Raw genomic sequence first — 27,234 nt, 5'->3', positions numbered from 1 at the left:
ACGAGATGGGGTGGAGAGGGGGGGGGGGGGGGGGGGGGGAGCACTGGTGAGCGTGTTGTGGTTTCAGCCCCAAATGGACTCTATAAAACCCACTGTGGATACACAGCACACACACGCTATCCCATCAGATTGGACTCAACCAGACTCTGATGGCAGCTTCGCTTGTGTACAGTTCATGGAGTCATGGAGGGCAGAGAGGGGGCTGGGGGGTGAGGAGTTCAGGGCCCTCGTCTCTCAGTGAGTGCATTTGACAACACCAGGGTCAGGACAGTCATGATGATCTAACTCCCACTCTCCCCAGCTCTGTGTTCCAGCTCTGTGGTTGAGGCTCTCACTATGGGGCATTGACTGAGGACTTGATGCGTATCCCCCAAGGATTTTCACTCCCTCCCTCCACTTCTCAAAATAGGTTTTCCCCTCTCATGACAATCGCAGGCTGATCTCGGTTGACCTTTCCATTGACACCACGGCTTGGTTTTTAATAGTACGCTTTGACCTCCCCTACAGTACCAACCCCTTTTTTTTAACGTTTCTTTTTAACAGTGAATGCTGCGTCATGGGAGGTGGAGTCGTTTAGGCATTCCTCTCAGGTTGCCACACCTTGTGCCAAGGCTCTACCAGCTGAGTAGGGATTGTTGCCTGTACAATACATTGGCATGATAACTGACAAACAATGGGTAGCACAGTCTTGCCAGGTCAGAATGGAAAGGTTCGAGGGATTTCCCTGAAGTCAATTGCGGTGATTCATCTTGGCTCTATGAATCGGGTTTTTTTCGCTGTGTTTTAATGACCTGGCTGCACAGAGAGAGTCTGGTGATTGCACGCACATGACACAGCCCTGCTGCCTGCCATACCAGTTCCCTCCAAACCTCCATGACACCACGATACTCTGACTCAGTTCTGCTGGTGGCTGACTCAGGTCAGGCGGAGGTGACTACGTTGGTAAGCTGTCAGCTGGTCATAAGGGTCAAATTGGCCCATTGACTTTTATGGCATTCAGATTGAATGAGGTGGTAGCATTAGGCTATACGTGGAGCCCTCAGGCTTGTGGAATGGCACAGAACCAGTTTGAGTGAGATGTTCCTAGGGAGCTACGCTGTTGTTTAGGCCCTGGAGGTCCATCTCCCTACCTTTTAACATCAACAACATTACACCAACCAACCGACCCTAAACCTCTCAACAGCCTGCCTGCCTGCCTGCCCCAGAGTGTGCTGTCAGCAGGAAAGATGACCTAGGGGCTTGGGGTTGGGGCAGTGAAGGACCAGGTGTCTTTCCTATCTCCTACCCCCCCCAGCCCCTCACGTGACCAACCAAGCCCTGGAAAATACTGTCCAATATGCACATTCCTCCCTCAACTCCTTTACAGAAAGAGAGAGAGAGAGAGAGAGAGAGAGAGAGTGTGTGAGTGTGGAAGCAAAACGGGAGGGAGGGAGAGAGAGAGAGAGGTGTTGTGATAACACCGTGCCGGCAGAGAGCACCGACCTCCTCTCGCCATCAAGTGTTAGTGTCAACAGCGGTCATGTTGAATACTGTACCACGGCTTCACAGAGTCACTCATGAGGCAGCAACTTCCACACATACTGTACACACACTCTCTCTCTGTCTGTCCTCTCTCTCTTACACACACACACACACACACGGGGGGTGAGTGGGTGAGCAACCCACTGCCAACTCAATTGGTAGAATTGGTCTTATACTAAGTGTGTGTGTGGGGGGGTGGACTTCTAATAAAGCTCAATTTTTCTTTTCTTTCTCATTTCAGGACTATTTCACAGATCTGATCACCAACGACAGTATCAACTACTTCCGCATGTCCAAGCGGATGTACCCCCACCGGCCTGTGATGATGGTAATCAGCCACGCAGCCCCCCATGGCCCCGAGGACTCGGCTCCACAGTACTCTGAACACTTCCCCAACGCCTCACAGCACATGTGAGTCTCTCTCACACACACACACACACACACACACACACACACACACACACACACACACACACATACACACACACTGTACTGTAGTAGTGTATCATTGGGAGCTGCTCTTTGCGTTTGGTCACAGCATGCAATCATGCCCAGCCTCCAGCCTGTTACTATGGCAGCTAGTTCCATGGGGTTAGTGCACCCCGCCACACACACACACACACACACACACACACACACATACACACACAGATATACACAGACACATTTTGCATGTACACACACACACACACACACACACACACACACACACACACACACACAAGCTCATCCATACAGATATATTCACATACTGACATTCACAGTCATTCTGTCTGACATGCCTATATTTTGCTGTTGGGAATTTCTTCATGTTTGAAACTGAAGTGCCGTTTTATGATTTGGCTTTCATTATGGCCCACTTATTTTCATAACATTATTACAGTATGCGTACGCCTCATCGTTAGCGATGACAGGTTAGCGAAACGCTCCTCAACGAAATGATTCGGCAAGCGTGAAATCAAAATGATTTATCATCTCAGAATAGCTGGGGCACATACCAGGGAGAGGATCGGGGTTGGGATTTTTTATGGAGCGCTGCTCCCATGCCAAGGCCGTGGTGGCCTCCCAGATCTCTCATCACGGAGCCGTGGCAGCGTTCCGATTCCCGCAGGCCGCACCATGGCAACACGCCCTGCCACCACCTCAGCCCTTTGCTCGTCTCCCAGGGTGCCCTGGGGAGGGGGAGAGAGAGAGAATCAGAATCGGGTTTAGGCAGCTCTCTCTTCATTTCACTCTCTCTCTCTCTCTCTCCTCGTCTCTCCATGTCTATTCCACTTCTTGTGACCACCCCCCCCCCACCTTTCTGTTTATCCCTCTCTCTCTCCCTACCCTCCCATCTCCCCCCCCCCTCTCCTGTGTGATGCCTGGAGGACTTCCTGACCCTGTCCATATCAATCAGTGGTCTCCCCCGCGGCTCCTGGGATAGGAGGAATGCATTGTGTGTTCTGGAACACCCTTTGTGACATTATTAATTTATTTTTAGCGCGAGCCTCCAGGCGGGGGGGGGGGGGGGGGGGGTGGCCGGGGGCGTGGGTGTTTGGAAGGTTACCGCAGCGACTGGCATGTTGATATGGCATTTGAAATATGGCTTCTTAAAGCGTCCATGGCCAGGGTGGCTGGAACAGGTGGTTGGCGTGGTTAGCGGCGTGGTCATCTCACCGTTTATATGATATCATACTCAGTTTGTTTATGAGGACACATCCTGGTTATACCCGTCAATGCCAATGGCGTTACAAGGCTATGCCTCTCTGGTTCAGTAGAGTCCTTATGGGGATATACTATGATCCCCAGAACAGGCTTGATGCAGACTATGTTGGCATCGGTCCTTCGTGTACCAAGGCTACCCCTAAATAGCTAAGCCTAAAGTAATGAAGTATCACCCTCAATGTCAAAGTCTCGGTAGCCGCTCCAGCAAATCTGAAGTGCATGCTACGAAGAGGCTGCGTGGCAGTTAAAAAACAAAAAAAACAGAGCGTGCTCGTAAATCAAACAGGCGTTTTTGAAGGGAGCAATAGCAGGGGAGGGTTTGATGTTAATGTCATTAACATTCCACGCTTGAGGTGTTTCTCTGTCACTCCCTCCGACCGAGGCGGCTGGGACTGACAAACCACCAGAGAGAGAGAGAGAGAGAGGAGGGTTTATTTCTTTAAGTACATATTAGGACTCCCTAATGCTCTTTCCACTTACATGGGGGAGAAATTCAGTTTTTTTTTTTACTACTCACATTGTGTGGTGGCTGAGGAAGACGAAGCAGAACATTTAGCCTTGAGGGGAAGTAACCCTGAGCTCTAAGGCCTTAACCCCTGGCTGAACGTGACTGTGCCTGGGCGTTGTGTGGTCAGGATGCTTTCTAAACTCAACACTAACTCTTGGGGGGGGGGGGGGGGGGAGAAAGAGTAATCCTGGGCTAATACCCCTAGCCTAGCCCTGGCTATATGTGACAGGTGTCAGGTGTGACCTCTTCTATACGGGCCTGGTTCATTCCCCCTGACCCCTGCATTCCTGGTTCCCCCGGTGCCCAGGCCCCCGTACCTCGGTGGCCCAGTGCCCAGAGACAGGTCCCTTTGTGGGGCTTATTAGACCGCCTGGCTGGGTGGGTGAAGAGTTCAGCCCTCACACAATAGAGGCCTGAGGAGGAGAGGGCAAGAGGCAGACCCACTCAATCAGAGCACAGGAGCTCCCCTAGCAGATCTTCATTAACTCATTTTGTGCCGAGGGTGAATAAAGTCGCCCAAGTTGTCAACATTCGAGAGTCTTAAGGGGGACTTTATTCACCAAAAATGCATAAATGATGATGCTTCATTTTGAACAAACCGAAGTATTGTTGCTAGGTAAATACCAAATAAAACACTTGGCACTCTAGGTGGTGAGTGTTCCGGAATTCTTGGCCAGTTAGTGAGTTCAGGCTCTGGGATCGTAACGCTAGACTTCCACAGGGTGGGGGACAGAGAGAGAGAGGGTTCATGAAAAAGGCCCTTCCTGCAATCAGTTAGATTATTTCTTTCCAAGAACTGAGTGTTGCTAAATGTGCATTGTCTCCGGGGGGGGATGGGGGTGAAAGAGCATTGCATCCAGGAAAATTCTAGAAACAGCTTTATTATTATTTATTTTTTTTATTTGATTTTGACCACGGGTCCCCTGGAAGTTGGTTATTTCGTAATCTGAGAGCTGAACAACAGACACTAAGAGCCAAAGGACCCAACCTCCCACGAACATCACCCGTCAGCATCACCCTCCCCCTGGGAGCAGCCAATACCACAGCAGACAGGTGGACATCTCTCTACACCCACAAACTCCACAAACAACACCTTCTCTCTCTGTTGACCCAGTGTCTCTCTATCCCCCCACTTCAAATGAACATGACTTATTGGGTTGTTCAATCCAGGGGTTGTTGCAAACTTTACTTTGGGGCCCGCAAGGCCAATGGAGCTATTATTTTCTTAAGCATGTGCCAACCCTCAAATGATTCCTCCGTGCCAAGCCTGCGCGGACTCTCGCCTCGGTGTGAGGGGGGAGAGATGGTCAGAGACAGGCGTGGAAAAACAGCTAGCGCGCCGCGGAGCATTAGGACATTTCCCTCGGCAAACAGGCCTGTTATTGATGCTTGTCAAACACACCAGACAGCAGGTTAGAACCCACAGCCACCTGTGGCTGAGAGATGGCAGGCAGGTGCTGCTGAAACGTTAAATGGCCTCTTTATAGGCGCGTTGAGCCCCCGATGACTCGTCTGTGTTTTGATAGGCCTTTAAATGTATTTTATTTTATATAACTGAACCTCTCATTGACCGCAAGGATGTCACAAACACATTCTCGTCTCCAATGTGATTTGACAGGTCCTAGCAGCTCTGTGTGCTCACACTTACTGAGTCAGAACTGTTACATAATGTGTCTGTCTGTGTCCTCTCTCTCTTCCCCCACCCCCCCCCCCCCGCTCCAGCACCCCTAGTTATAATTACGCCCCCAACATGGACAAGCACTGGATCATGCAGTACACAGGCCCGATGAGACCCATCCACATGGAGTTCACCAACTTCCTCCACAGAAAGAGGCTGCAGACCCTCATGTCAGTGGATGACTCGGTACAGAAGGTAAGAGAAGCAGTTTATACACCTTTTAGAATAAAAAAATATATATTTATGGAGAGAGACTGCTGAATGTAGTTGTATCTATTTTGGTCTCTGGTTATTGTAGTTTCAGTTATCTTTCAGGTTGAATGTTTGTTTTACAGTGGCCGTTCGTGTGTCTGTCTGACTCTCTTGGTTTGTTTGTCTCTCTCCCCCTCCTCCCTCCCTCCCTCCCTCCCTCTCCCTCTCTCTCTCCCCCTCCTCCCTCCCCCCCCTCCCTCTCCCTCTCTCTCTCCCTCCCTTTTGCCTGGTCAGGTCTATGAGATGCTAGTGGAGACTGGAGAACTAGACAACACGTACGTCATCTACACCGCTGACCACGGCTACCACATTGGCCAGTTTGGCCTGGTCAAGGGCAAGTCCATGCCCTACGACTTTGACATCAGAGTACCCTTCTTCCTCAGAGGACCCAACGTGGAACCAGGGGCAGTGTAAGACTAACTTATAACATCTTATTAGACAATGTCATAAATCAGTCGTCATACATACAGGTGTGCATACAATGTCAGTTGACACATATACACATCCATCACATTGTCATCATAATGATCAAACTTTATCTGGACATTATAGGATTTTTTCCAATACTTTTGGAGCCCTAAAATAGGGGGAATATGTTTAAAATGTTCTAAATGATTAACCCAATCTGAAAAACAAAACAAAACATTGAATTAAAGCTGAGAATCTCTACGTTGACCCCCATAGAATGATTGAGTTTGTAGTATGTTTGATTTCAAATCCAAATTGTTGGAGTATAGAGCTAAAAGAAAACAAAATGCTTCCTCTTTCCAATAGTTATGGAGGGCACTGTATGCATCATCATGATCAAAGTGCTGCTGTTTTCTGTCTATAGGAACCCTCACATGGTGTTGAACATCGACCTGGCCCCCACCATCCTGCACATCGCTGGCTTAGACACTCCTCCTGATATGGATGGGAAGTCTATCCTCAAGCTGTTGGAGCAGGACAAGACTGGCAACAGGTGAGGGAGGACTCCTCTTCACACCAAGAAGTGACTCACCCAACGGTTAAAACCAAAGATCCACACATGGAAGTGAATTGAAGTGAAGTTAGAAAAAGAATGTAACTTATCCCCAAAAAAACACACCACCCTGTCTATGGATTGAGTAATGATAGTGTTTGTGAATAATCGTAGTGTATTTATCAGCCTCAACCGAAAACTTTCTCAGAGCAAGGGGAATGCTGCTCCAATATAACCCAGTAATTCATGGTTACAAGTTTTTTTTTCTTGACAAATTTTGATTCCTTATCTGACTCCTCAAAGCCTTCAGAATACTATAATCAAGTTGCGTATTCCTGGCTGGATCTGCGACCGACATAGCTCATGGTAACTCCACGGCCCATATGAATTCTATAAACTGTGTGTCATTTTGTGTTTTTCCAGATTCAAACCCAACCGGAAACCCAAAGTCTGGAGGGACACATTCCTGGTGGAGAGAGGGTAAACTGATGCTCTTTATTCCCCTCCGTCCACGCCACACATCCATGTCAACGCAGAAATGTGTCACACATTTTAGAAATTTCACTTTTCATTGAACCCCCTAAAATGTGTGTGAGTGCGCAAGGTCTGTTGGTTGTCACCCCGCTATGCAGCCATTCGGCCGCAGTTATTTGTCACATGAGAGACGTTCCCAGACCGCGGTGCAGCTGGAAGGCGGTTGGGGTATGGTCAGGGATATGTTTTTAGAGATGTTTGGTCCGCGTGTGAAGCTGTAAAGAGCTGGCGCGTTGTGACAGTTCACACAAGAGGCGCTGACATGACTTTAAAGGAATGGCTTTTTTTGTCTGCTCGATAACCCCCCCCCAAAAAACTGCCAGTGCCTTTTTGTCCTCTGCGGGGACCTGCATTTTCAACGTGCCACTGAGACACTAATCTTGACTTGGCCCCCCCCTGTGTCCTTGTACTCTCTGAGACAGCTGGATACATTACTGTAACACTGCGGAGCTAGACACGCACAAAACAAACAAGGGCTGCGCAGGGTGGGGATGTGTTACCTGAGGAATGGCAGGGTGGCTCCCTCCATACATACACACACACATGACGTCTGTAGCACCTGCACTGTTTTCTCAGGACTGTTTCTATTGAGTATCACTCACTCACACACACACACACACACACACAAACTCTCTCTCTCTCTCTCTCTCACACACACACACACACAGGCCCACACACATGCAGTCACACACTCTCAAACCCCCCGGCAGGCCTTTTTTTAACCTTTCCACTGCCACCATAAACGGATTCTGAGATTATTCTTAGTTTGTTACCCCCTTTGTATCGCTTAACACACTAAACTGTACTAATGCCAGGGGTAGAATGTAGGAAACCTCGAGACCCGGAGAGAATAATCCCATCAATCTACTTGTGTGGCAGGGTCGAGAGGGAGGGGGAGAGAGAAAGAGAGAGGGAGGGAGGGGGAGAGAAGGAGAGAGAGAGATAGAGAGGGAGGGAGGGGGAGAGAGAGAGAGAGAGGGAGAGAGAGATGCTGTCTCACACCCTATGAGAGGGAGAACGAATGTGCACAAGAGGGAGAGAGGGTGACATTCCTCCTGTCACCGGTGCTGGGCTGTGATGGCAGGGTGTGTAATGCCATATGGTGTAGAGGGGGGGGAGACCCTCCCCTCCCACCATCCTCCCCTCCCACCTTCCCCTTCACGTTCCCGCTCATTCGCCGGCCTGTTGGCGGCCACGCCATCGTAGCGAGGGCACATCTCCAGGAGAGCGGAGATCAACAATGAGGGGGTGTTGCTTTTAGATCAGGTCTCCCGCCGCCGTCTGTGTGACGCAGCAACCGCTGGCCCACTGCTGTGTGTGAAATGAAATGATTCTGACCTCCGACCCACAGGGATTTAGCCGGTTAATCCACAGCCCTATTAATCCGCTGTGTTTATGAAGGCCGTCCACCGGGTTTTGTGTTTTATGAGTTGCTGAGATTAGCCTCTCGCGCAACCCCTCACACTCTCACTCAGTTCCTCAACCAACAGAGAGAAGTAGCGCGGGCGCGAGCTAACAGTCACACACAGTAGCTAGCGGATACTCTGTTCTCCGTTCGCCTGCTCACTGTACCAGTCTGTTTCTGCTTAAGACGAACTTGTCGTTGTCTTGGCAAGACAACAATTGGATATTGTTGAACAGCAGAAAACAGTCTGGTACCAGTAAAAAACCATTATAGGTGATATGAGTAAACAACCGTAAGTAGCGTAACACGGACACGGTCTTTTGAAGTCACTTGGCTCCCGACAGTGAGCAACGTTGGCTGTGGTGGAGCCCCCGGCCCCGTCGGACAGGACAGGACAGGACAGCAGTCATATGCTCAAAGGGTGGACAGGTTGTACTTTGTCGTCATTATGTCTGCGCGTCCTGAGGAGCCAGGCAATGTTGGCATGGGGGCTGGCAGGGTGTTGGCAGGGTGTGTAAGGGGGTTGGCAGGGCCCAGCGGAGAGGAGGGCGAGCAGCCGTGCCAAGGGGAGGTCAAACGGCTTGGCCCTGAACACCGCGGTGGTGTGAGGCTGGGCTGGGCCCGCGGCCCGGGCCGCTCCTGGCACCCAGGGATGCTACGTAGCCTAGCCGCTAGCTTGGAACAGAGCACACGTACAGTACTACTAGTACAGACCAGGCAGATCATGAATGGCTAGTAGAATAGAATCAATTTTTTTTTTTTTTTGCAGCTTGTTACAGTGTAGTCCAGTGTTTGGAAATGAATGAATGTGTGTAGGATTGTTTTCATCACTCTTCCCCCTCTCTATCTTCATGGCAGAAAAATCCTCAGGAAGAAGGAGGACACTGCAGGCAGTGTGAACACTCAGCACACCAACAGCCTACCCAAGTATAAGAAGGTCAAAGAGGTGTGTCAGCAAGCTGAGTTCCAGACGCCCTGCGAACAGCCCGGACAGGTAAACCAGAGATACACCCTGTCCTACATACTGTACACACACTTACACAAACAGACACACACAGACACCCAAACACGCACTGAATGAGTTCTAATAGTTAGTGGGTCTCTCTTAATTGTGCTCTCACCATTTCATACCGTATGGTGTGGAGAAAAAGAGTTCCCCCACACCTACAGTAACAAGTTGGGTTTCCTCAGTGTTTTTCAGTGGCAGAGGTGCAAAATAATTCCTCAACTGCACTGCAGTCTGTCCATTACTGAAGCAACAGTCTATGGAGCCATACGTCAAATAACCATTTACAGCAATTGGCCCGTAATTGGACATTTTTGCACTGTTTGAGAAGGGGGACTAATTTGCCGGTGGTTTCCTTTCATCCATGCCCATTAAAGAGCTGGAAGGGCCTGTTAGACCAACACTAAGTGGTATATGGCCGTGAAGCAGGCAGACCTGAACAATACAAATTTGTTACAATTTTCAGGTAGCATTAAAAGGCAGACAGGGTTTCTGAGGGCTAGCTAATGTGAACCAGATCCCTTTTATGACCAAGTAAGTGTGCACATGTAACACTCAATCATTTATTAAAGACAGCAACGGAGCAACGCGGCATTTAGGTGTGTGTGTGTGTTGTTACAGACACTTTGTAGACACATACTCTCTCGCTGTAGCTCAGTTCACCATAGAGCTACAGGCAGATCTCCTAGGGGGGGTCAACACCCTTAATGAGGAATACTACCGCTTACACTCGATCGGCAGTGTGTGTATTAATAGACGCGACAAATTGAGGGTTCCGTTCCTCCTTATTGTATACAACACGTCCACTAGCTCTGCTCTGCCTCGCTTCAGCTGCAGATCTAAAATGTATGCCTGAGAGAGATTAGGAGGGAAATGGGGGAAGAAATATTTGTGTTTTTTTTTTTGGGCTGTGTGGTTAAAGTGTGTAGTGTTTTTGGTGGATAGAACATATTTCCTAAAAACAGACCCTATTGTGTTTTTGACCTGAAGTGTTTGACGGTCTGAATGAGTTGTAGCAGTTTTGGTCTGCCACTTCCATCTCAAGTCTCAGCTTGCAGGGTTGTCCCTTCCTTTTCCCCCTCTTTCTCTCTCTCTCTCTCTCTGTGTCTCTCTGTCTGTCTGTATATCTTTCTGCAATTGTGCAGAGGAATGTAGCTGATGCGCCCTAAAAACATTGCATTGAATGCAGTCACTGGGGACTGAGTGTGGTTGTCGATGAGAGCCCACATGTCTGTCTGTCTGTCTGTCTGTCTGTCTGTCTGTCTGTCTGTCTGTCTGTCTCTCTCTCACCCCCTCTAGCCCCCTCTCTCTGTCTGCATGCTGATATAACAGCGCTGTCAGGCCCATAAGCTGTCTGTCAGTGTGCGAGAGTTCCACAGGAAACCTGATCTTACCCATGGCCTTTTGTTTGGCCTCTCTTTCCCACACTCGCCAGCGCTCGTCTGCCCCGGCACTCTGCAGATGTGTGTCTGCCCCTCCAAACACGACACCAAATTAACAGATTACTTAGCCAAATTAACTTTGATTTTACTTTTCGGTCTGAGTGATTGCGTGGGGGTAGGATAGTTTTGTGGATGCGCACTAACAAGATTACACTGGTGACGCAACTGGCAGTGAAACACACAACTGGAGCATAAAGAGAGGGGTTTTTTACTTTGTTTACAGACACCAGACAGATCCAATTAATCTCATGTGGTAGCTTTGGTTTGTCTTTCTCCTCAGTTTTTGAGGCGATTCTTTCCCACAGAGTTTGTGATCTGCTTGACTTGTCTGTCAGAAGTGCTCCTGTCTCTGGGAGTCTGTGAACTCGGGAGTGCAGAGAGAGAGAAAGGCCTTAGGCTCATGTAGGAATCCAAGTATTTTAGTCCCATTTTCCACAAAAACCAAGTCATACTCCGATTTCGCAATTTCCATATTAACCCAATGTCTTTCCCCATCTGAAATGTGTTGTTCTTCTGGCATGGACTTCAGTATTCAGTGTCCTTGATTTCACTGTAGGGGATAGTGTTTGTTGTTTTGTTTCTCACTCTGATCGCTTGTTGTTATCGTTGTTGACAGAAGTGGCACTGCGTGGAGGAGATCACAGGGAAGTGGCGTATCCAGAAATGTAAGGGTGGCGGTCTGAAGGAGGGCAGCAGGAAGAGGGCCCGCAGCCTGAGACCCAGGAGCTACGACAGCCGTGAGAGGGACTGTGACTGTGGGGACGGCCTCTACAAACCCACCCGGGCCGACCGCCGCGCCCACCGCCAGTTCTCTTCCTCCTCTGGCGGCCAGCGTGAGTGTGGACAGGGGGGCTGGGGATGGATGGGAGAGGGAGGGGGGGGGGGGGGGCGGTACCAAGAATGGGGCTGGGTCATATGGGGGTGAGGGGGGAGCGGGTCTGGTCTGGGAATGTCCTGGGGGTTGCTGGTTCAAGGGCAGTGCACAGAGCATGGGGTGGGTGGACCGTTATGGTAACGTATGTCTCTCTCTGGGCTTATCACTCAGTATTTGAGGCTCCATCTCCATGGCAGTGGGAGTGATGGCCAAGGCTGCCTGCCAAAGCCTAAGCCGTGATTTAGTGTTCTGGATTATTCAGGCTCTAAGGAGAGACAGATGCCTGGGGTGAAAAACAGAGGCAGAGGTCCTGACATTTGCTCTCTGGACGTAGTTTGACATGTGCCGCGGTTTTGGGAGTTTGGGAATGTTATTGCTCCATCTAGTGGATGAAAGAGGAGTCTATATTGACTTGTCATATTCATTCACATTCTTTCTTGTATATTATGAAACCATAATGATATGATATGCTCTTTTGTTTTTCTACTCAGGCTTCAGACCACGTTTCGTGCACACTCGGCCCACCCGATCTCTGTCAGTGGAGTTCGAAGGTCAGATCTATGACATCGACCTCCAGGCGGACGACCAATCGGCCGTCCAGCGACGTGTCATCAGCAAGCGCCACTACGAGCCGGAGGACCCCAGGTTTAACCTAGAGTCGGATGACGGCTCGGAGGAGATGCTGGCAGACGACACCAATGCTGTGGGATACCCTAACTCTGTCAAAGTCACCCACAAGTAAGACCAACATAATGTCCCTCAACCCTCCTTAGAAATTAGTCTGGTTTCCTTTCAAGGTGTCATCCCTCATAAGACATTTTCCACCTGGCTTGCTCCTTTGGGGTGGTTACGATTGTTGCAAAGCACCTTGTAACACGCGCATCTGTAAACAACTCTGTGTCTGTGCCTCTGCCAGGTGCTACATCCTGATGAATGACACGGTCCACTGTGAGAGAGAGATCTACCAGTCCTCTCGAGCCTGGAAGGACCACAAGAGCTACGTGGACCAGGAGGTCAGTCTATAGAACACACACACACGCTGGTCTGCTTTTCTTCTTTTCTCACACTCTGACACTGCCTTCCAGTTCTTTCTCCTCTCTTTCCGCTCTCAACACTCTGTCATCTGTCTTAATCATGAATTGTGGACACTCAGCAGACTGTGTGTGTGTGTGTGTGTGTGTGTGTGTGTGTGTGTGTGTGTGTGTGTGTGTGTGTGTGTGTGTGTGTGTGTGTGTGTGTGTGTGTTCAATTGCAGATTGAAGCACTTCAAGACAAGATCAAGAACCTGCGGGAGGTGAGGGGCCATCTGAAGAGGAGGAGACCTGATGAGTGTGACTGTGAGAAGAGGAGGTGAGTGTCCGCCCACCTGTGTCAGCTGACTCAACCTGACTCATCTCTGCACTTGATCTTCTATGAGCCTAAACCTGTTCTTTTCATAGGCTTCTACTATCAAGAAATTGAGTTTTCAGTTGACGACTGTAAAATATTTGATCTTGATCTTTGTTGAATGTCCTTCGCCCCGTATATATCTGACAAGACTAGCCTGCACTTGTGATTATTAAGGAGTTAAGAGTCTCTAAGAGCCCTTTGTCGTGTATACAGTACCAGCTGCTCAGTTCACTCTGTAGCCATTTCTCAGCCAGAAAGCTCCTTTAGTGCCCTGACCCTTAGATGAGAGCCTATGGCACTGGTCTACAACTCTGACAGAGACTAACGTTCTTTCCATCCTAGCCTTGCTCCATGAGGTACCTGATATATATACCATGTCTAGATATCCCCAAAGCAATCTCAACCGACGAGATTCATTGCCTGTTCACTCTGGAAGATGGGTGTGTGAAGGAGATGCCATACCCATGCATTGTGTTTGTGAACTAGAACCTCTTTTGGATCTGTTTTATATTGTCATTGATTGTGAGACTCTCCCCGACCGAGATGAAGCTGTCAGTGTGACGGACGTGGAGCGTGTGTATTTAGCTCTCTTCTCTCTCTTAAAACCAGCTATTATGGCAAAGGAGAGAGAAAAAAGGCAGAGCGGTTGAAGAACAAGAAAGACCAGCTCCACCCCTTTAAGTGAGTTCCTACTCCCCTTTAAGTGTGTGTTTGACACACTCGTCGTCCCTGCCCGTCTCCACCCCATCTCGATTAACACCGACCCCTGTGATGGGCAAGCTCTAAAACAACTAATAGTCTAGATGTATACATCATTAATATATAGATATGTAATGCACATCTAATACTTCATGAGATTGTGTTACTGTATGTAAGTCAAGTCAAGGTGCACCATGTAACTAGATGATCATTGTCTTGTCCCTTGTTCTCCATCTGCATGGTTACTGCATGCTCTTTTGACCCTGTGGGTGTTGTGAATGGCGTCACTAAAACATGCTTGTGTTCAGACAGCCTTGTAGATCTCAGAGTGCGTGACTGGATACAGCATGCGTGTGTGTTGTGTTTGAGGCGAAGCAGAGGATTGTTTTGCCATCTGACAGTGCCAATTTCCAAGGTGGAGATTCTCCAGAGGTTCTCGTTGAGTGTCTGTTGTTGCAATGGGGCAGAACAAACAAACACACATGATTGAGGAGTCAAACCCTGTGTGACCCTGTGTCACGTGTGTTTGTGTCGCGTGTGTGTGTGTGTCACGTGTGTGTGTCTTGTGTCTGGAAGTGATCGGCCCAGAAGCATTGAAACAATACCATGACTCAACCGAGGGGGGAAGTAAGTCAGTCAGTCCTCCAAACAAACTGATCAGTTTGCACCATGAAACATTGGGAATAGATTATACCGATATGAAGCAGCTGTGTTATGCAGTGACTGTTGTGTGTTTGGGAGGAGTACAGGGACAGTGGCTCAAATCTCCCACAGAAAACATAGTAAGAGCTTAAACATGAAAGTAAACAGATCATTTAAACAGATTTCATTCATCAGTCATTTCTTGGCACCCTCAGATAGAGTTCTGGGAGTTCCCTAAAGCGTATTCCCTCGCTGTGGTTACTGGCACCACAGAGGGCACTGAGAGGACAGAGGGTGATGTCAGTCATAAGTCACCGTCATCTGATTGGTCGGTGTGTCTGTGCCATCAGGGAGGCGGCTCAGGAAGTGGACCAGAAGGCGCAGCTGTTTAATGAGATCCGGAGGAAGAAGAAGGAGAGGAAAGAGAGGAAGAGGCAGAAGAAGGGAGACGACTGCAGCATGCCCGGGCTCACCTGCTTCACTCACAACAACGACCACTGGCAGACCGCCCCCTTCTGGAACCGTACGGAATTGCACCTAGTTATCAGATTACACTTGAATTAACATTATTCACCAACTGAACAAAGGTGGGGTTCGTTGGAGTGACAAATGTTTAACCCGATGCTGTTGTTGATTTTCCAGTTGGAGGGTTCTGTGCGTGCACGAGCTCCAACAACAACACCTACTGGTGTCTGAGGACCATCAATGAGACCCACAACACCCTGTTCTGTGAGTTCGCCACAGGTTTCCTGGAGTACTTTGACCTGAACAATGACCCCTATCAGGTGAGTGAGCTGCGTCTGAGGGAGATACTGTATAGTCAACCCCTCTTTCGTATTTCATGTATTTTGAACCAAATGCGGTGACAATAGTTTACAATGAATTGCATTCGTCTCCCCATTAATTGACCAATACAGGGAACTCTAATGTACTGGATGCCCCTCACCTCTTGTGTCATGCGTGCTTGTTTCTACTCTGTGTAGCTGACCAACGCTGTGTATGCAGTGGACAGAGATGTACTGAATGCCCTCCATGCCCAGCTGATGGAGATGAGGAGCTGTCAGGGACACAAGCAGTGTAACCCTCGCCCTAAAGGCCTGGACACAGGTAAACACACAGCTACTCTACCGCCCTCTACTGGTCTACAACACACACTGAAACTAGGGTGAAAGCACTGCCGTTCTAAGGGGTGTTGAGTAGTTCTGAGACCACAGTTCTGAGACTGAAACGGATAATAAAACAACGCTAGTCTAGTGGGTTTATTAGGGTTTATATCGCAATATTAGTGGGTAAGCAGCGAAAATGATTTAGTTCAGGGGAAACGATTCAAAGATGCATTATGGGGTATTGAGGAATTATGAGTGAATAGTAATATACAGCATTTAACTGAGGCTTTTTTCCAAAGCGACTTGCATTACATTTTTCAGTGTGTAAGGTCCCAGCGGGAATCGAACCCACAACCTTAGCGTTGTTAGCACCATGCTCTATCAACTGAGCCACAGAGGAGCAAAGTCATAATAGTCATAATGATGTCACCCAGCCCACCCCACCCTGGCCTGTTGTGATCCGTTTCAGTCTCTGCTGTACCTGCATGCTGCATGTGAAGGGGGACGGTCCAGTCAATGATGTACAGTATGCCACCATTTCAGATGAAGCTCCTGGGATCATCATTGAGTACTCTGTGTGTGTCCTGCAGAATGTGTACTGTATGTGTCTGCTGACAACACACACCCTGATCTCTCTGTCTCAGTCCTGACATCAATGCTGTCTTCTCCCAAGGGATCTGCTTCCTGTTCACAGCATCCAGAGATGGCCGAGCATGTGCACACACACACGCACACACACTACACACATGCACACACACTGCAACTGGAATCACTCGCATTGTTATTTATGGTTATCTAAAGTTGTTATCTAAAGACTGTTGTTGGTCAGTTCGATTTTAAACACACTGGTTTGCATTTTAGTTCTGAATGGACACAGGGAAACCCTCTACAGTGTAGGGCAGTCAGTTCTGTTTCACCACTCAGTTCAGTCCGTTCTATTGTGGTCGTGGTGCTGGACGGTGTACAGTGAAAACAAGCACGGTCTCAGGCCATGTTCCCATTGTGTGTTCTGGCCGGCAGCCTCCCCGTGACTCACGCCGAGTGTTAGCGAGCGCTGTCAACGAGGCAATTGTGCCCGTCACTTTACACAAGCCTGCTCAGCCTCGCGGCTCTGCTGAGCCCCCGCACATACTCATGCCACTACGATGCCAGCGGGTCCACCGAGAGGTGACATCACACACACACACACACACCGGTCGGCCGCGGCAGCGGTTATTAATAAGTAACGTTGCCATGGTGACCTAAGCCTTGGAAGCAGAGCCGTTTAGAGGAGTTCTTCACGGTGGGAGCCAGCGGTGTTGTTTTATGTCCTGCGGATGAAAAACCTCCCTGTCTGTAATTACTAAGCTGAGGGCTGACGAGGTGGCACAGTCAAGCTGCTGCTCGGTGTCTCTGTGTCTCTGTACCAGCTGGATGACTACGCCAACACCGTTCCAGACGATCTGTCCACATCTGGTAGTCGTTTTATGCCGGCCTCTATGAACCCATGACAATAGTTCTACATCGGGGGGATGTTCTAGGACTACTTGTGCTAGGGTTGAGATGAGGTATTGATTCCATTGCCTGATGATTTTAGAAAAGAAATAACTCCACCTGTTTTGCGTTTTCTTTTTTTTTTACGTTTCACTCACTCCTCATGGACATCCTCCATCATCTGACTGAATAACCTTGTGTACATTTTGCCTTCAAGGGAAGCCACAGCGGAGCTCACACACCCTACAGCATCACAATCACTCCAGCTCCCACCCAATCAAACTTCATCTCTCCATCCAACCCAATCAAATATGCCTTCCTTCATCCATCCCTCCATCCCTCCCCTTCCCCTTCCCCTCCCCACACCGTCCCCCTTTCCTGCACCTCTCTTCTCCTCCTCTCCTCTCTCTCTCCCTCCATCCATTCTCTAACAGCATTTCTCCATAGGGACTATAGCAGCTGTGCATGAAGAGACTTCAATGTGAATGATTCATTATTCTCTCTCTCTCTCTCTCCTCCCCTCCCCCTCCCCCATCTCTGATTTGAGACATTAACATTCGATTGCTCTTATTTTCCTGATCAGGAGGTAAAGATGGAGGAAGCTATGAGCCGCACAGGTATCCACCCCTTTTATGTTCTATCTTCAGTGGCTTTCCTAATAACTGCATGGGCCTGCCTACCTGCCTACCTACCTACCTACCTACCTACGTACCTACGTACCTACCTACCTACCTACCTACCTACCTACCTACCTACCGACTGACTGACTCATTCTCACTAATCCTCCATGGAGCGCCAGAGCTTGATTTTGTGACTGCATGCCGGGGGGATTCGCTAACACATAATCAGTTGACCAGATTTTTTTTGATTGAAGCAGCTTCCATTGTCCCCACCATGTCTTGCTGGGGGGAGGCCATGTTTACCTGCAGTTTTCACTGCTGTTTGAGGCCAATTGTCAATCTGTAGCCACATGCACTTTCACCCACATTAGCATAACTCAATAATTTGTCTCTAATCACAAAATGTTGCTGCCCTTGGCTTTATAAAATGCAGCTTAGAGGTCACAACTTGTACACACTGTGCAAATTGATTTTGTTCTGTTTAAAATAATTGAAAGATAAAGATCATAATCCAATCACAAAAAAAAAGAAGTCAGTTGCGTTCAAATCGCCAGGGCATAATATACATCACATGCATGTGAATGCAAATGCATGATATAGCGTATGACATCATCTCACTCATGCATCCCTGACATGTTGTAATGTAACATCATCTCCCATGCCATCCATAGAGACCGATATCAATACATCACAGCAGTACCTGTCATCATAAACCTTGTATTACTCAATCATTATTCCTGTGTATTATGAGATGATGAAAAAAGGCATTCTCAAGGCATTCGTGATAGAATGGACACTTTGGAGTTGCTGTGACCTCTCTGTCCTCCCCTCCCTTGACCTTTGACCTTTTGACCTCTGTTTCTGGCACCTGCTTACCAGGCAACAGCAGCATGGGAAGTGGTCAAAGAGGAGACCAAGCCTTTCCTTTCTGTGAGTCTCTGAGCTTATGTCACGCCATCCACCTCATATCTATCTCTCTCTATATAACACACCATACCTTTACTGTAGGTCAGAGGTCAGTGTGAGGGAGTTTAGTCTAGTAGGATGCAGCAAATGAAGTGGGAATCAATCAATTCATTCATTTCAATTCAGGGGGATGAATTGGTTTTCTGTAAGAAGCTTTCAACTCATGAAGTGAGCTTCAGTTCACCTCCTAAATTGTCTGAATTCAAATGGAATTGACTCTATAAACAAGGGTGGGCATTGCTAGTACTATGGTATAGTATAATTTTATGAGTTTATTTAGTTTCAACTCCTTTATAAAAAAAAATAAAAACCTTGTTATATCAGTGCTAACTTAATTCAGCTTCTTTTTTATCCATTTTATTTTTATTTGTCTCTCTCTCTTTGGAAGAACACCCCCACACACAGGCTCATATTTGGCTCCATTTTCTTCCTGTACATTTTCCCTTTTTTACAGAAGTTCATCATCCTTTTTTCTTTCCCCCTTTTTTCCTTGTTCCATTTTCTTGATTCCAGGTTTCCTGGATGTTCATTTTAATGTTCATTTTTTGTTTTGGTTTTAAATACAGTTTTTGCTAGTTTATTTACTTTATTACACAGGGTAATAGCGTTCCAGGGTATTGGGAATTTAATCTATCTAAGGTGTGATTTTCTATCAAGATCACATGTTTGCTCTACTCATGGCTTCAGCTTAGTGTGGGTGCTGTGTTTAACCTGGCCAAATACTGTGTGTGTGTGTGTGGTGTGTGTGTGTGGTGTGTGTGTGGCAGGGGGCACTAACCCCATGGAACTGGCTGCCATAGTAACAGGCTGGAGGCTGGGCATGATTGCATGCTGTGACCAAACGCAAAGAGCAGCTCCCAATGATACACTACTACAGTACCCTCTCAGACCTAGACCCTGACCCTGTCTCTCCCCCTCTCTCCCCCCTCACCCCCTCTTAGCACACAGCCAATATGGGATGGACGAAAGGGTTAAGCTGCCTAACTTGACGGAGGAGGAGGTGGACTGGCGGGGACTGGAGGAACTGTATAGTGTGAACGAGAGCCGGTACGCGTGCAGGCCTGACTACAGCCCCGTCCCTGACGACTGGGCCAACTTCCAGAAGGATGTAGATAATATGTTTGCACTGCGACACATTTTAGACATACTCAACCAAACCCATAAGCTTGACGACCCCTCCCTGGCAGAGCTGGGCTCTGGGGCCGGGGGTGAGGGTGGGGGTCTGGAGGAGGGCAGTGGAGAGGGGGCCCCCGACAGGGACATCTGGCCAGGTCTGGTCAACCCAAACCAGGCCACGGCAGCACCCCGCACCACCCCCGCCCCCAGCACACCACCAGCACCACCCACGCCTGAGAGGAAACTGGAATCTGTGAACGACCTCCCCGAGAGGCCCGTGGACAGACCTGCCATGTCTGTGATGTCATCGGCGATGGCGTCGATGGATCTGAGGAGAGGCGGGGGTGTTGCCCGGGGCGACATCTGGAATCAGCAGCTAGAAGAGATGGACGGCGAAGGAGTCATCTTCAGCGGGAACGGGATGACGGAGCTGGAGACGCACCACGACTCCCTGCTGCGCACACACAACAGCCTGCAGGCCCAGCTGGAGTCTGGCCCAGGACAGACCCGGGATAAACTCAGCCTAGGTCTGGACCAGGATGAGGAGGATATATTCCAGGCCCAGGGCTACCTCCCCCTCTCCCCACAGACGCTGAGGCCCAGAGCGCAGGCCACCACCACCACCTCCACCACCACGGGGAGCCCCCCAACCACCCAGACTGGCGCCCCCCAGAGGGCAGGGGAGGTGCTACAACAGCCCACACAGGTCATAGTGACCCAGGCCCTGGACTATGAGGGCAGTGGGTCCCCCCCTCAGCTCTCCAATCAGACCCAGTGAGATAGATGCACGTGCTGGCCAGCTATTGGGCAGCTGATCGCCATAGAGACACAGAAAGACGCAGGGACTGAGAGACGTGAGGTCGCTGAGAGAGCTGGCGAGTGATGTCATCTCAGTCTGAGTTAGAGCTGTATAATGAGTATTAAAGTTATTATTGTTTATTTTTTTACAGGTGCCTCCATTTATTAGAAAAGTGTTTTTTTCAAATATATATTGAGAAAAGAAAAAGCCTTAACGCAGCTGAAATTACTTAAAGTATTGGAATTCAAATTTAAAAAAATTCCAAGTGGATAACACCGTTGATGTTTTTAATATATAATGTTTAATGAAAAACCGGTTATAAAATGGTGAAACCATTTCCAGGTCTGAATGCTAGCTGTCTTTTAGCATTAGCCAACATTAGGTACTCAACCATGGAGTTGGCTAATGGTAAAACAGACTGAACTCCTGACCAACCATAACAGTGCACTCAGAAATACAGTATAACCACTGACCAATCAGATGATCCCAACAGTTTGACCCTAAATGCACTTTGTTCTTTTTGGCCCTCCCTCATACTGATCATTGCCTGTCCACTTTGTGGTTTTGAAAAGTGTATCACTGTTAACCTGCCCAGTTGTATCACAAAGTTGTAGAAATGATAGATTATTGGTATACTTCCTTACAAAGACAGTAAAGGTTACTTCTGTTTCTTAGACACTAGCTACTGCAAGGCCACAAGATAATGTTGATTTTAATTTTTTTTCTTCAATTAAGAAAAATAATTCACTTTGGTAAGAAAAGAAAATCACTCATTTGTGTTCTGTTTGTCTAGCAGCTTTGTCAACTTTACACACCGTTTCACCCTGTTTTGGTTCAGCTTAGCTTACACAGGTCCTACACCAATTATCACCTTATTAAAATCAAGTCTTCCAATATTAAGCACAAATTACGAATTAACTAGTGTTCACATACCATTGATAAGTGGTGGCACAAATGGTAATTGTCTTTTTTGGGGAAATGTCACCAAATCACTTTAACAGTATTGCCCCTATTTACTAGTGCTTTGATAATCAAGGTTACAGTAGAATTGCACATTATCATTTCATGGTCTAGAGAAGACAGCTGCCACAAAGCCAAACCATTCAAGTCTTGGATAGAATCTGTCATTGCTATGAGGTAATTAAGTACAGTACACCTAGTGACCACATTGTTCTAGTACAGTCTCCATACAGGGTGCCATACCCATTACTCATCTTATTGGCCTGTCTTCTCATCCTCAATCCACCAATGGTTAGACTTCAGTCCAATATTGTTTCCTCACTAAAAACCAATGGTCAATCTAGGTCAACAATTGTTACTCTAAAACATGGTTATTTCCTCTTTTTTTATTTTTTTTACAGTGTGTAGAAGTGTTGCAACAGTTCTGGTTTCAGGAAAGCCAAGAAGCTGTTAAGAAATAAACGTGTCAAATCTTTTAAAGTGACATTTCAGATTATTCAATAATACTGTATATACATTTGTATCTACCCATTCATTCACAATGCTGTAACAACCACACTGAGAGTCCTTTAAAAAAAAAAGTAAGGGATATATTTCTGAACACTAAATAAAAGTCTGACACAAAGATAAATTTTCTGTTTTTTAATGACAAATATCAAGTATTCAAGGCATTTGTAAACCAAGTGTTCACAAACATTGTTTAGACGCCTGCTCCTGAGGAACACAAAGCTTGACCTTCAGAAAACAGCTTCAGTCCATGAAATGAATACACATTCTGATAAAATACTGATCAAAAAAGAAAGAAACAGTAAGTATCTCTACAGTCTACCTGAAGTCATCCATATGAGAAGAGAAGAGTAGTCCAGGCCTTCCTATAGTACGGCTCACACTGTGTGTGTGTCTGTGTGTGAGTGAGTGAGTGTGTGTGTGTATGTGTGCGCCTCCTTGACCCACCTAGCCACAGCAGGTATAGTACTGTAAGAGCACAACTAACCCAGGTGTCACGACTGCCAAAGAATTAGTGCAAAGCACACTGACCCCAAGATGCAATCAATCACTTCCGGGTTATCCACTCCAACGATTATTTCAAAACTTTTAATCTGGATCAGAAACCTGGCTGATTTCCCCTGTACTACTCGAAATCTGCCTGAATGCCAAAAAAGAATCTGGATCATTCTGATCCAGATTAAATGTTTTGTAATACTGGGCCCTGGAGGCAAGGGCATCCTGGGTAGCACTATAGGAGAGGGCTTAAACCAACCAATTCAATTACATTGCAAAATACACCCCCCCCACCCCACCCCCCGGTCCCTATTTTGAACTCAACACTTCCTATGTAAATACTGTAGGTAATTCAGCGACAGAGAAACAAATATACTGTTTCCTTGTTTGTTTGTTTTTTTTAAGTCTTGTATTTTTTTTGTCTACAATGTTTAGGGTTAGTTCATAAATAGGTTTCTAACTAAGTTTGAGATCTATCTTTTTTTTTTTCTTCAATATTTACATGATAATAATTTGGGCACATGTAATTTGAGACACTAATTAAGATAAGATAAAACCATGATTTGGCATTATTCACACAATTACCAGTATTATACAGAAATCTTTACTTTGCAGCCTGCCATAGAACTTGAAGACAAAAAGGGTTTATTTGTGAAACTCAACCACCACGTCAAATTCACCACCTGCTCTTTGAAAAGCAGTTTAAAAAGCACTGAGCTTATATGAGCTTACATATGGATACATACCTCATACTTAAAATGTTTAAAATGCATGAGGGGATTATAGCTGTAGTTGCTGTTTATATTAATCTTTCATGAAATATGTACTTTACTTTGTCTGTGAATACACAATTAAGTTTCACAAAGAACCTCTTTCTTACAGTATTAGTAGGCCTAAGTCTGTCACGTTAACAGCATCAACATTCACTGGCCTTCTCACTCCAGCAATTCATCTTTCTGTTCAGCAGGGGGCTTTAAACTCCTGAACTGAATGATCAAAATGTCATGTATACTATTCATCTTAAAGGGGCAATCTGGGATTGAAATAATGACAAAGCGGTCTCCCCACCACATTTTTTGGTAAACAGCTGACGGATGGGGCTGGAGAAATGTAACCACTCTCAAAGTCATAGACAGAGCTATGAATGCAAGTACTGACCATCCATGAGATCAACAAAATAGTTTTCCCATTGTTTTGATGCTATGCAGTGTTTGTTTACAATTACATTGTTCACAAACAATGGAGTAAAACAAGGTTATATGTTGGGTTCTGCAGTTGAACTAAGCTCAAGAGCAAGTTATATTCTTCAAGAATCAATGATTAAATATCATTCATTTAAAACAAAAAAACATGAATGTACCAATCGCAGATTGCCCCTTTAATGTACATTTTATGTATTGATAAAAATGGTCTTCCTTGTATACATGCTTGCTTCACTACTTCTTAAATGCCTAAAAGACTAATAGATAAGTACTATGTACATCTTATGACCGATACAATGGTGAAGCCATTACAATACAAAGCCAAAATGATGAAATATTGGACCTATGTTGACTCAATTGTTCATAGATAAGCTCATATTATTCTACTTGGAATAACCCATAACAACACAAAGGGCCAAAAGTTCAAAAGTACAGTACAGCATTGCTCACGTTAAGTGATTAGTAAGTCACTTTTTCAATGGCGTAAAAATCACCTTTCTCTGATCTACTTGCAGTCAATGCCTTGGTAGTTTCTGTTTAAAAAGATAGCCATTGTTTCCTCGTGGGTCACATTTTTTTTTTTTTTAAGTCGCTACAGTAGCTTTAGCACATGCTCAGAGACACATACAGATGTTACCCTTCTTTACTCTCACGTGACACTGGTAGAGCCATACCCTGCTGCTTGGTTAATACTGAGGGGTAACAAACACCGTCTCCTTGCTACCTGTTGATTTCTGCCAAACAACAAGGCTAAAATGTTGCCTTGCCAAGACAACGCGACACCATTGGCTTCCATTTCTCCTCCAGTACAGACCACCCTGACACAGAGTGGCTCTGAATGATGAAGACAATGATGAAGGCTACCCCCAACTACCGAGAGGAGAATGATGATGGTGCAGAATCGTCCGTCCTTACCTAGCGTACAATAACTGGCCATTGGATCTAACGGGTTAGCCTGCTAGCTAGCTAGCTGAGGCACTGTTTCATAAGGGGGGTGAGAGTACAGAGAAATCTGGACTTCTCCGCTCTAGCAAAAACAACCATGTCCAGTAGTAAGTAACCCCTGCAAGTCGTTTTAACAGATGGTCACAGCAACCCCAGACAACAGGGCTGGAGAATGGCTACATGTATGATAGATGCACCATACAGTAGGATCTCCTCCTCAATGGTACTGTAGGTGTTTTGCTGCTAAGGACATTCAACACGAGCTGGTTATGCTTGACCATTTCTGTGGTAGTAATATGTATTTCATTGGGGGGAGGGGGGGGGCAGGTAAAGACTGCCATACAGTACTTGTACACCTTGGCATACAGTACTGAGGAGGATGGGGGGGGGGGGGGGGGTACACAGGACCTTGCATAGTAACAGGTTTGTCAGTTGTGCTTGAAACGCATCGTTGATGAGTCATCGTAATGTATCCACAAGTCAGTACAGAGGAGAATAATGCCACGCCCCTTATACAGTAGCACCATGTGACGTCTTGTTTACATTTTTCTATACCATAAACTATGTTGAACCTTCTGTACATGCTGTGTGTATGACTGCAGCTGATGATATGCAGAGACAAACAGTGGGCGGGACAATTCCCCTATTCGCTCTGACAAACTATGGCCAGCCCTTAAGATGGCGGGCATCTGTCAATCTATTGGTGTCTCTGCCTGCCAGTTAGAGCATCAGAGCATCGCCCCCCAGCGTCTGATTGGTGGAGAACGAACGTATGTGGCGCGGGAAACAGGAACAGGAAGGCACAGTGTCACAATAAACCCCCCCGGGAGCAGGCGTGTCCTGCTCTCAGACGTGGGCGGAGCCTCCGTGGTGGTGATGCGGCAAGAGGAAGCCTGGCGGGGGTGGTGTTATTGCTTTGAGGGCGTTGCCGGGGCAACTGAGGCTGCTGTGCCCGCGGTTGAGCAGCAGGGCGGTAGTGGGGTCGGGGCGGGGGGGGATGTAGACAGGGCAGGAGCGGGTACGGGCGTGGCTCTTGTACCCCCCGGCGTGGCATATGAGATCGCCCACGGTGCCCAGGGGAGGCAGGCGCTGGCGCCAACGCTCCGCCCGCTCCTCCTTGTACTTGATGGAGTACCAGGTGAGGAAGATGAAGATGAAGCCCACGAACTTGAGGCTGGCCGCCAGGCCGAAGTAGACGAAGCGGAAGGAGGTGACGTCGTACTCCCAGCAGGAGCCGTGGACGCCGCAGTCCTGCTGCCACAGCATGCAGGTGGTGTCGATCACGGCGCCGAAGTAGATGGGCGTAGGGATGTAGGCTGGGGGGGGGGGGGTGGGGGTGGGGGGGTAGAGAGAGAGGCAGGGGGTCATTCTCATGATTTTTGTCATTGAAATTGGTCCCAACAGTGACGGAGCAAGTTAGATATAAGCATTAACGTCGACATTGCCCTAAACCAATATAACCAATGGTGACGATGCCCTGGAATAACGTGAACTCAGCATGTCACTGCAGTACATAGATGCTACCACCGAGTGGCGCAGTGTGTACACATTTGGACATGTGTAATACAAGCATGAACCAAATATGCTGGGCAGAAATTCCTGTTAACTCATAACCGAAACCCTCCAGTAAAACACCAGGATCTTGTACTGCTCACACCCTTCGCTTCGGGCTCGACCGATTCTGACACGCATACTGGAAGTGATTTAACCCAACTGCCTGCGTAGACACGCACTACCAGGGAGGTCACGGGTGTGTTTTTATGAGATGCGGAGATATGACTACTATGTTCACACACCAGCACGAAAAAAGGTCAGAGGTCCGTATGTTCTGGGTTTGCTCTCTGACCTTAAAGGGCTGTTCTAAAAACAGCAGTGAAACACCGCAGGTCCAGGTGGGACGGTACGAGAGAGAGAGAGAAATGTCTCAGTGACTTACCCAGAGTTCTCAGCAGGACAAACTGCATCCCCAGAGCGAAGGGCCTCTCCTGCTCATCTACTGACCTGAGGACAGACAGGCAGATAGACAGACAGATAGACAGACAGTGTCAGACAGGCAGATAGACAGACAGAATGCAAACTGACAATATACTGTAGAGTGCATAAGTCTACATTTCCTTATGAAAGCCGTTTAGCATAAATCTGGAACCTTACACACACTGAACTGACGTCACCTATTCTTATCCACCATTTGAAAAAGGGAAAACTACAATTGACAGGACCGTCCCGTACCTGAGTGTGACGATGATGGCGGAGGGCTGGGCGCAGGCCGTGATGAGGGTGACGATGAAGAGGAAGATGAGGAAGGGGATGAGGGTGTTGCAGGTGCGGTCACACTTCCCCGACAGAGCGAAGCCGTTCTCGTTCAGGTAGGTCTTAACGATGACCAGCTGGAGCTGGTTGCCTTGACCGCCAGAGGGCGGGGTGATG

The 27,234-nt window shown here is 47.6% G+C and overlaps 2 protein-coding genes across 4 annotated transcripts in view; one reads left to right on the top strand and one right to left on the bottom strand.

Moving 5' to 3' along the window:
* The window catches only part of sulf1 (sulfatase 1), a 40,949-nt gene extending 18,660 nt beyond the window's left edge, over positions 1-22,289 (top strand). The window contains exons 5-20 of one of the 3 annotated variants that reach the window (XM_083676331.1): positions 1,763-1,932; positions 5,459-5,609; positions 5,901-6,076; positions 6,499-6,627; positions 7,051-7,107; positions 9,425-9,560; positions 11,631-11,847; positions 12,380-12,626; positions 12,805-12,901; positions 13,144-13,238; positions 13,887-13,958; positions 14,969-15,141; positions 15,261-15,403; positions 15,602-15,725; positions 17,781-17,814; positions 19,725-19,897. In XM_083676331.1, coding sequence (XP_083532457.1) covers positions 1,763-1,932; positions 5,459-5,609; positions 5,901-6,076; positions 6,499-6,627; positions 7,051-7,107; positions 9,425-9,560; positions 11,631-11,847; positions 12,380-12,626; positions 12,805-12,901; positions 13,144-13,238; positions 13,887-13,958; positions 14,969-15,141; positions 15,261-15,403; positions 15,602-15,725; positions 17,781-17,814; positions 19,725-19,758 — 2,055 coding nt within the window. In that variant the 3' untranslated portion in view covers positions 19,759-19,897. Of the gene's footprint in view, positions 1-1,762; positions 1,933-5,458; positions 5,610-5,900; positions 6,077-6,498; positions 6,628-7,050; positions 7,108-9,424; positions 9,561-11,630; positions 11,848-12,379; positions 12,627-12,804; positions 12,902-13,143; positions 13,239-13,886; positions 13,959-14,968; positions 15,142-15,260; positions 15,404-15,601; positions 15,726-17,780; positions 17,815-19,724 lie in introns of all 3 variants that reach the window. The other 2 variants (XM_083676333.1, XM_083676332.1) reach the window with 2 other exon arrangements.
* slco5a1 (solute carrier organic anion transporter family member 5A1) overlaps positions 22,033-27,234 on the bottom strand; it is a gene marked incomplete at its 5' end in the record, with an annotated part of 36,872 nt that continues 31,670 nt past the window's right edge. The window contains 3 exons of the mRNA XM_083676356.1: positions 22,033-26,123; positions 26,744-26,808; positions 27,037-27,234. The exon at positions 27,037-27,234 is cut by the window's right edge and continues 44 nt beyond it. Of these exons, the coding sequence (XP_083532482.1) occupies positions 25,654-26,123; positions 26,744-26,808; positions 27,037-27,234 (733 nt within the window). The 3' untranslated portion in view covers positions 22,033-25,653. The remainder of the gene's footprint in view (positions 26,124-26,743; positions 26,809-27,036) is intronic.

Source organism: Argentina silus (assembly GCF_951799395.1).
Source record: "Argentina silus genome assembly, chromosome: 1".
NCBI lineage: Eukaryota > Metazoa > Chordata > Actinopteri > Argentiniformes > Argentinidae > Argentina > Argentina silus.
Note: the sequence above shows the minus strand (reverse complement) of the source record. Positions and strands in the feature narration are given on the sequence as shown.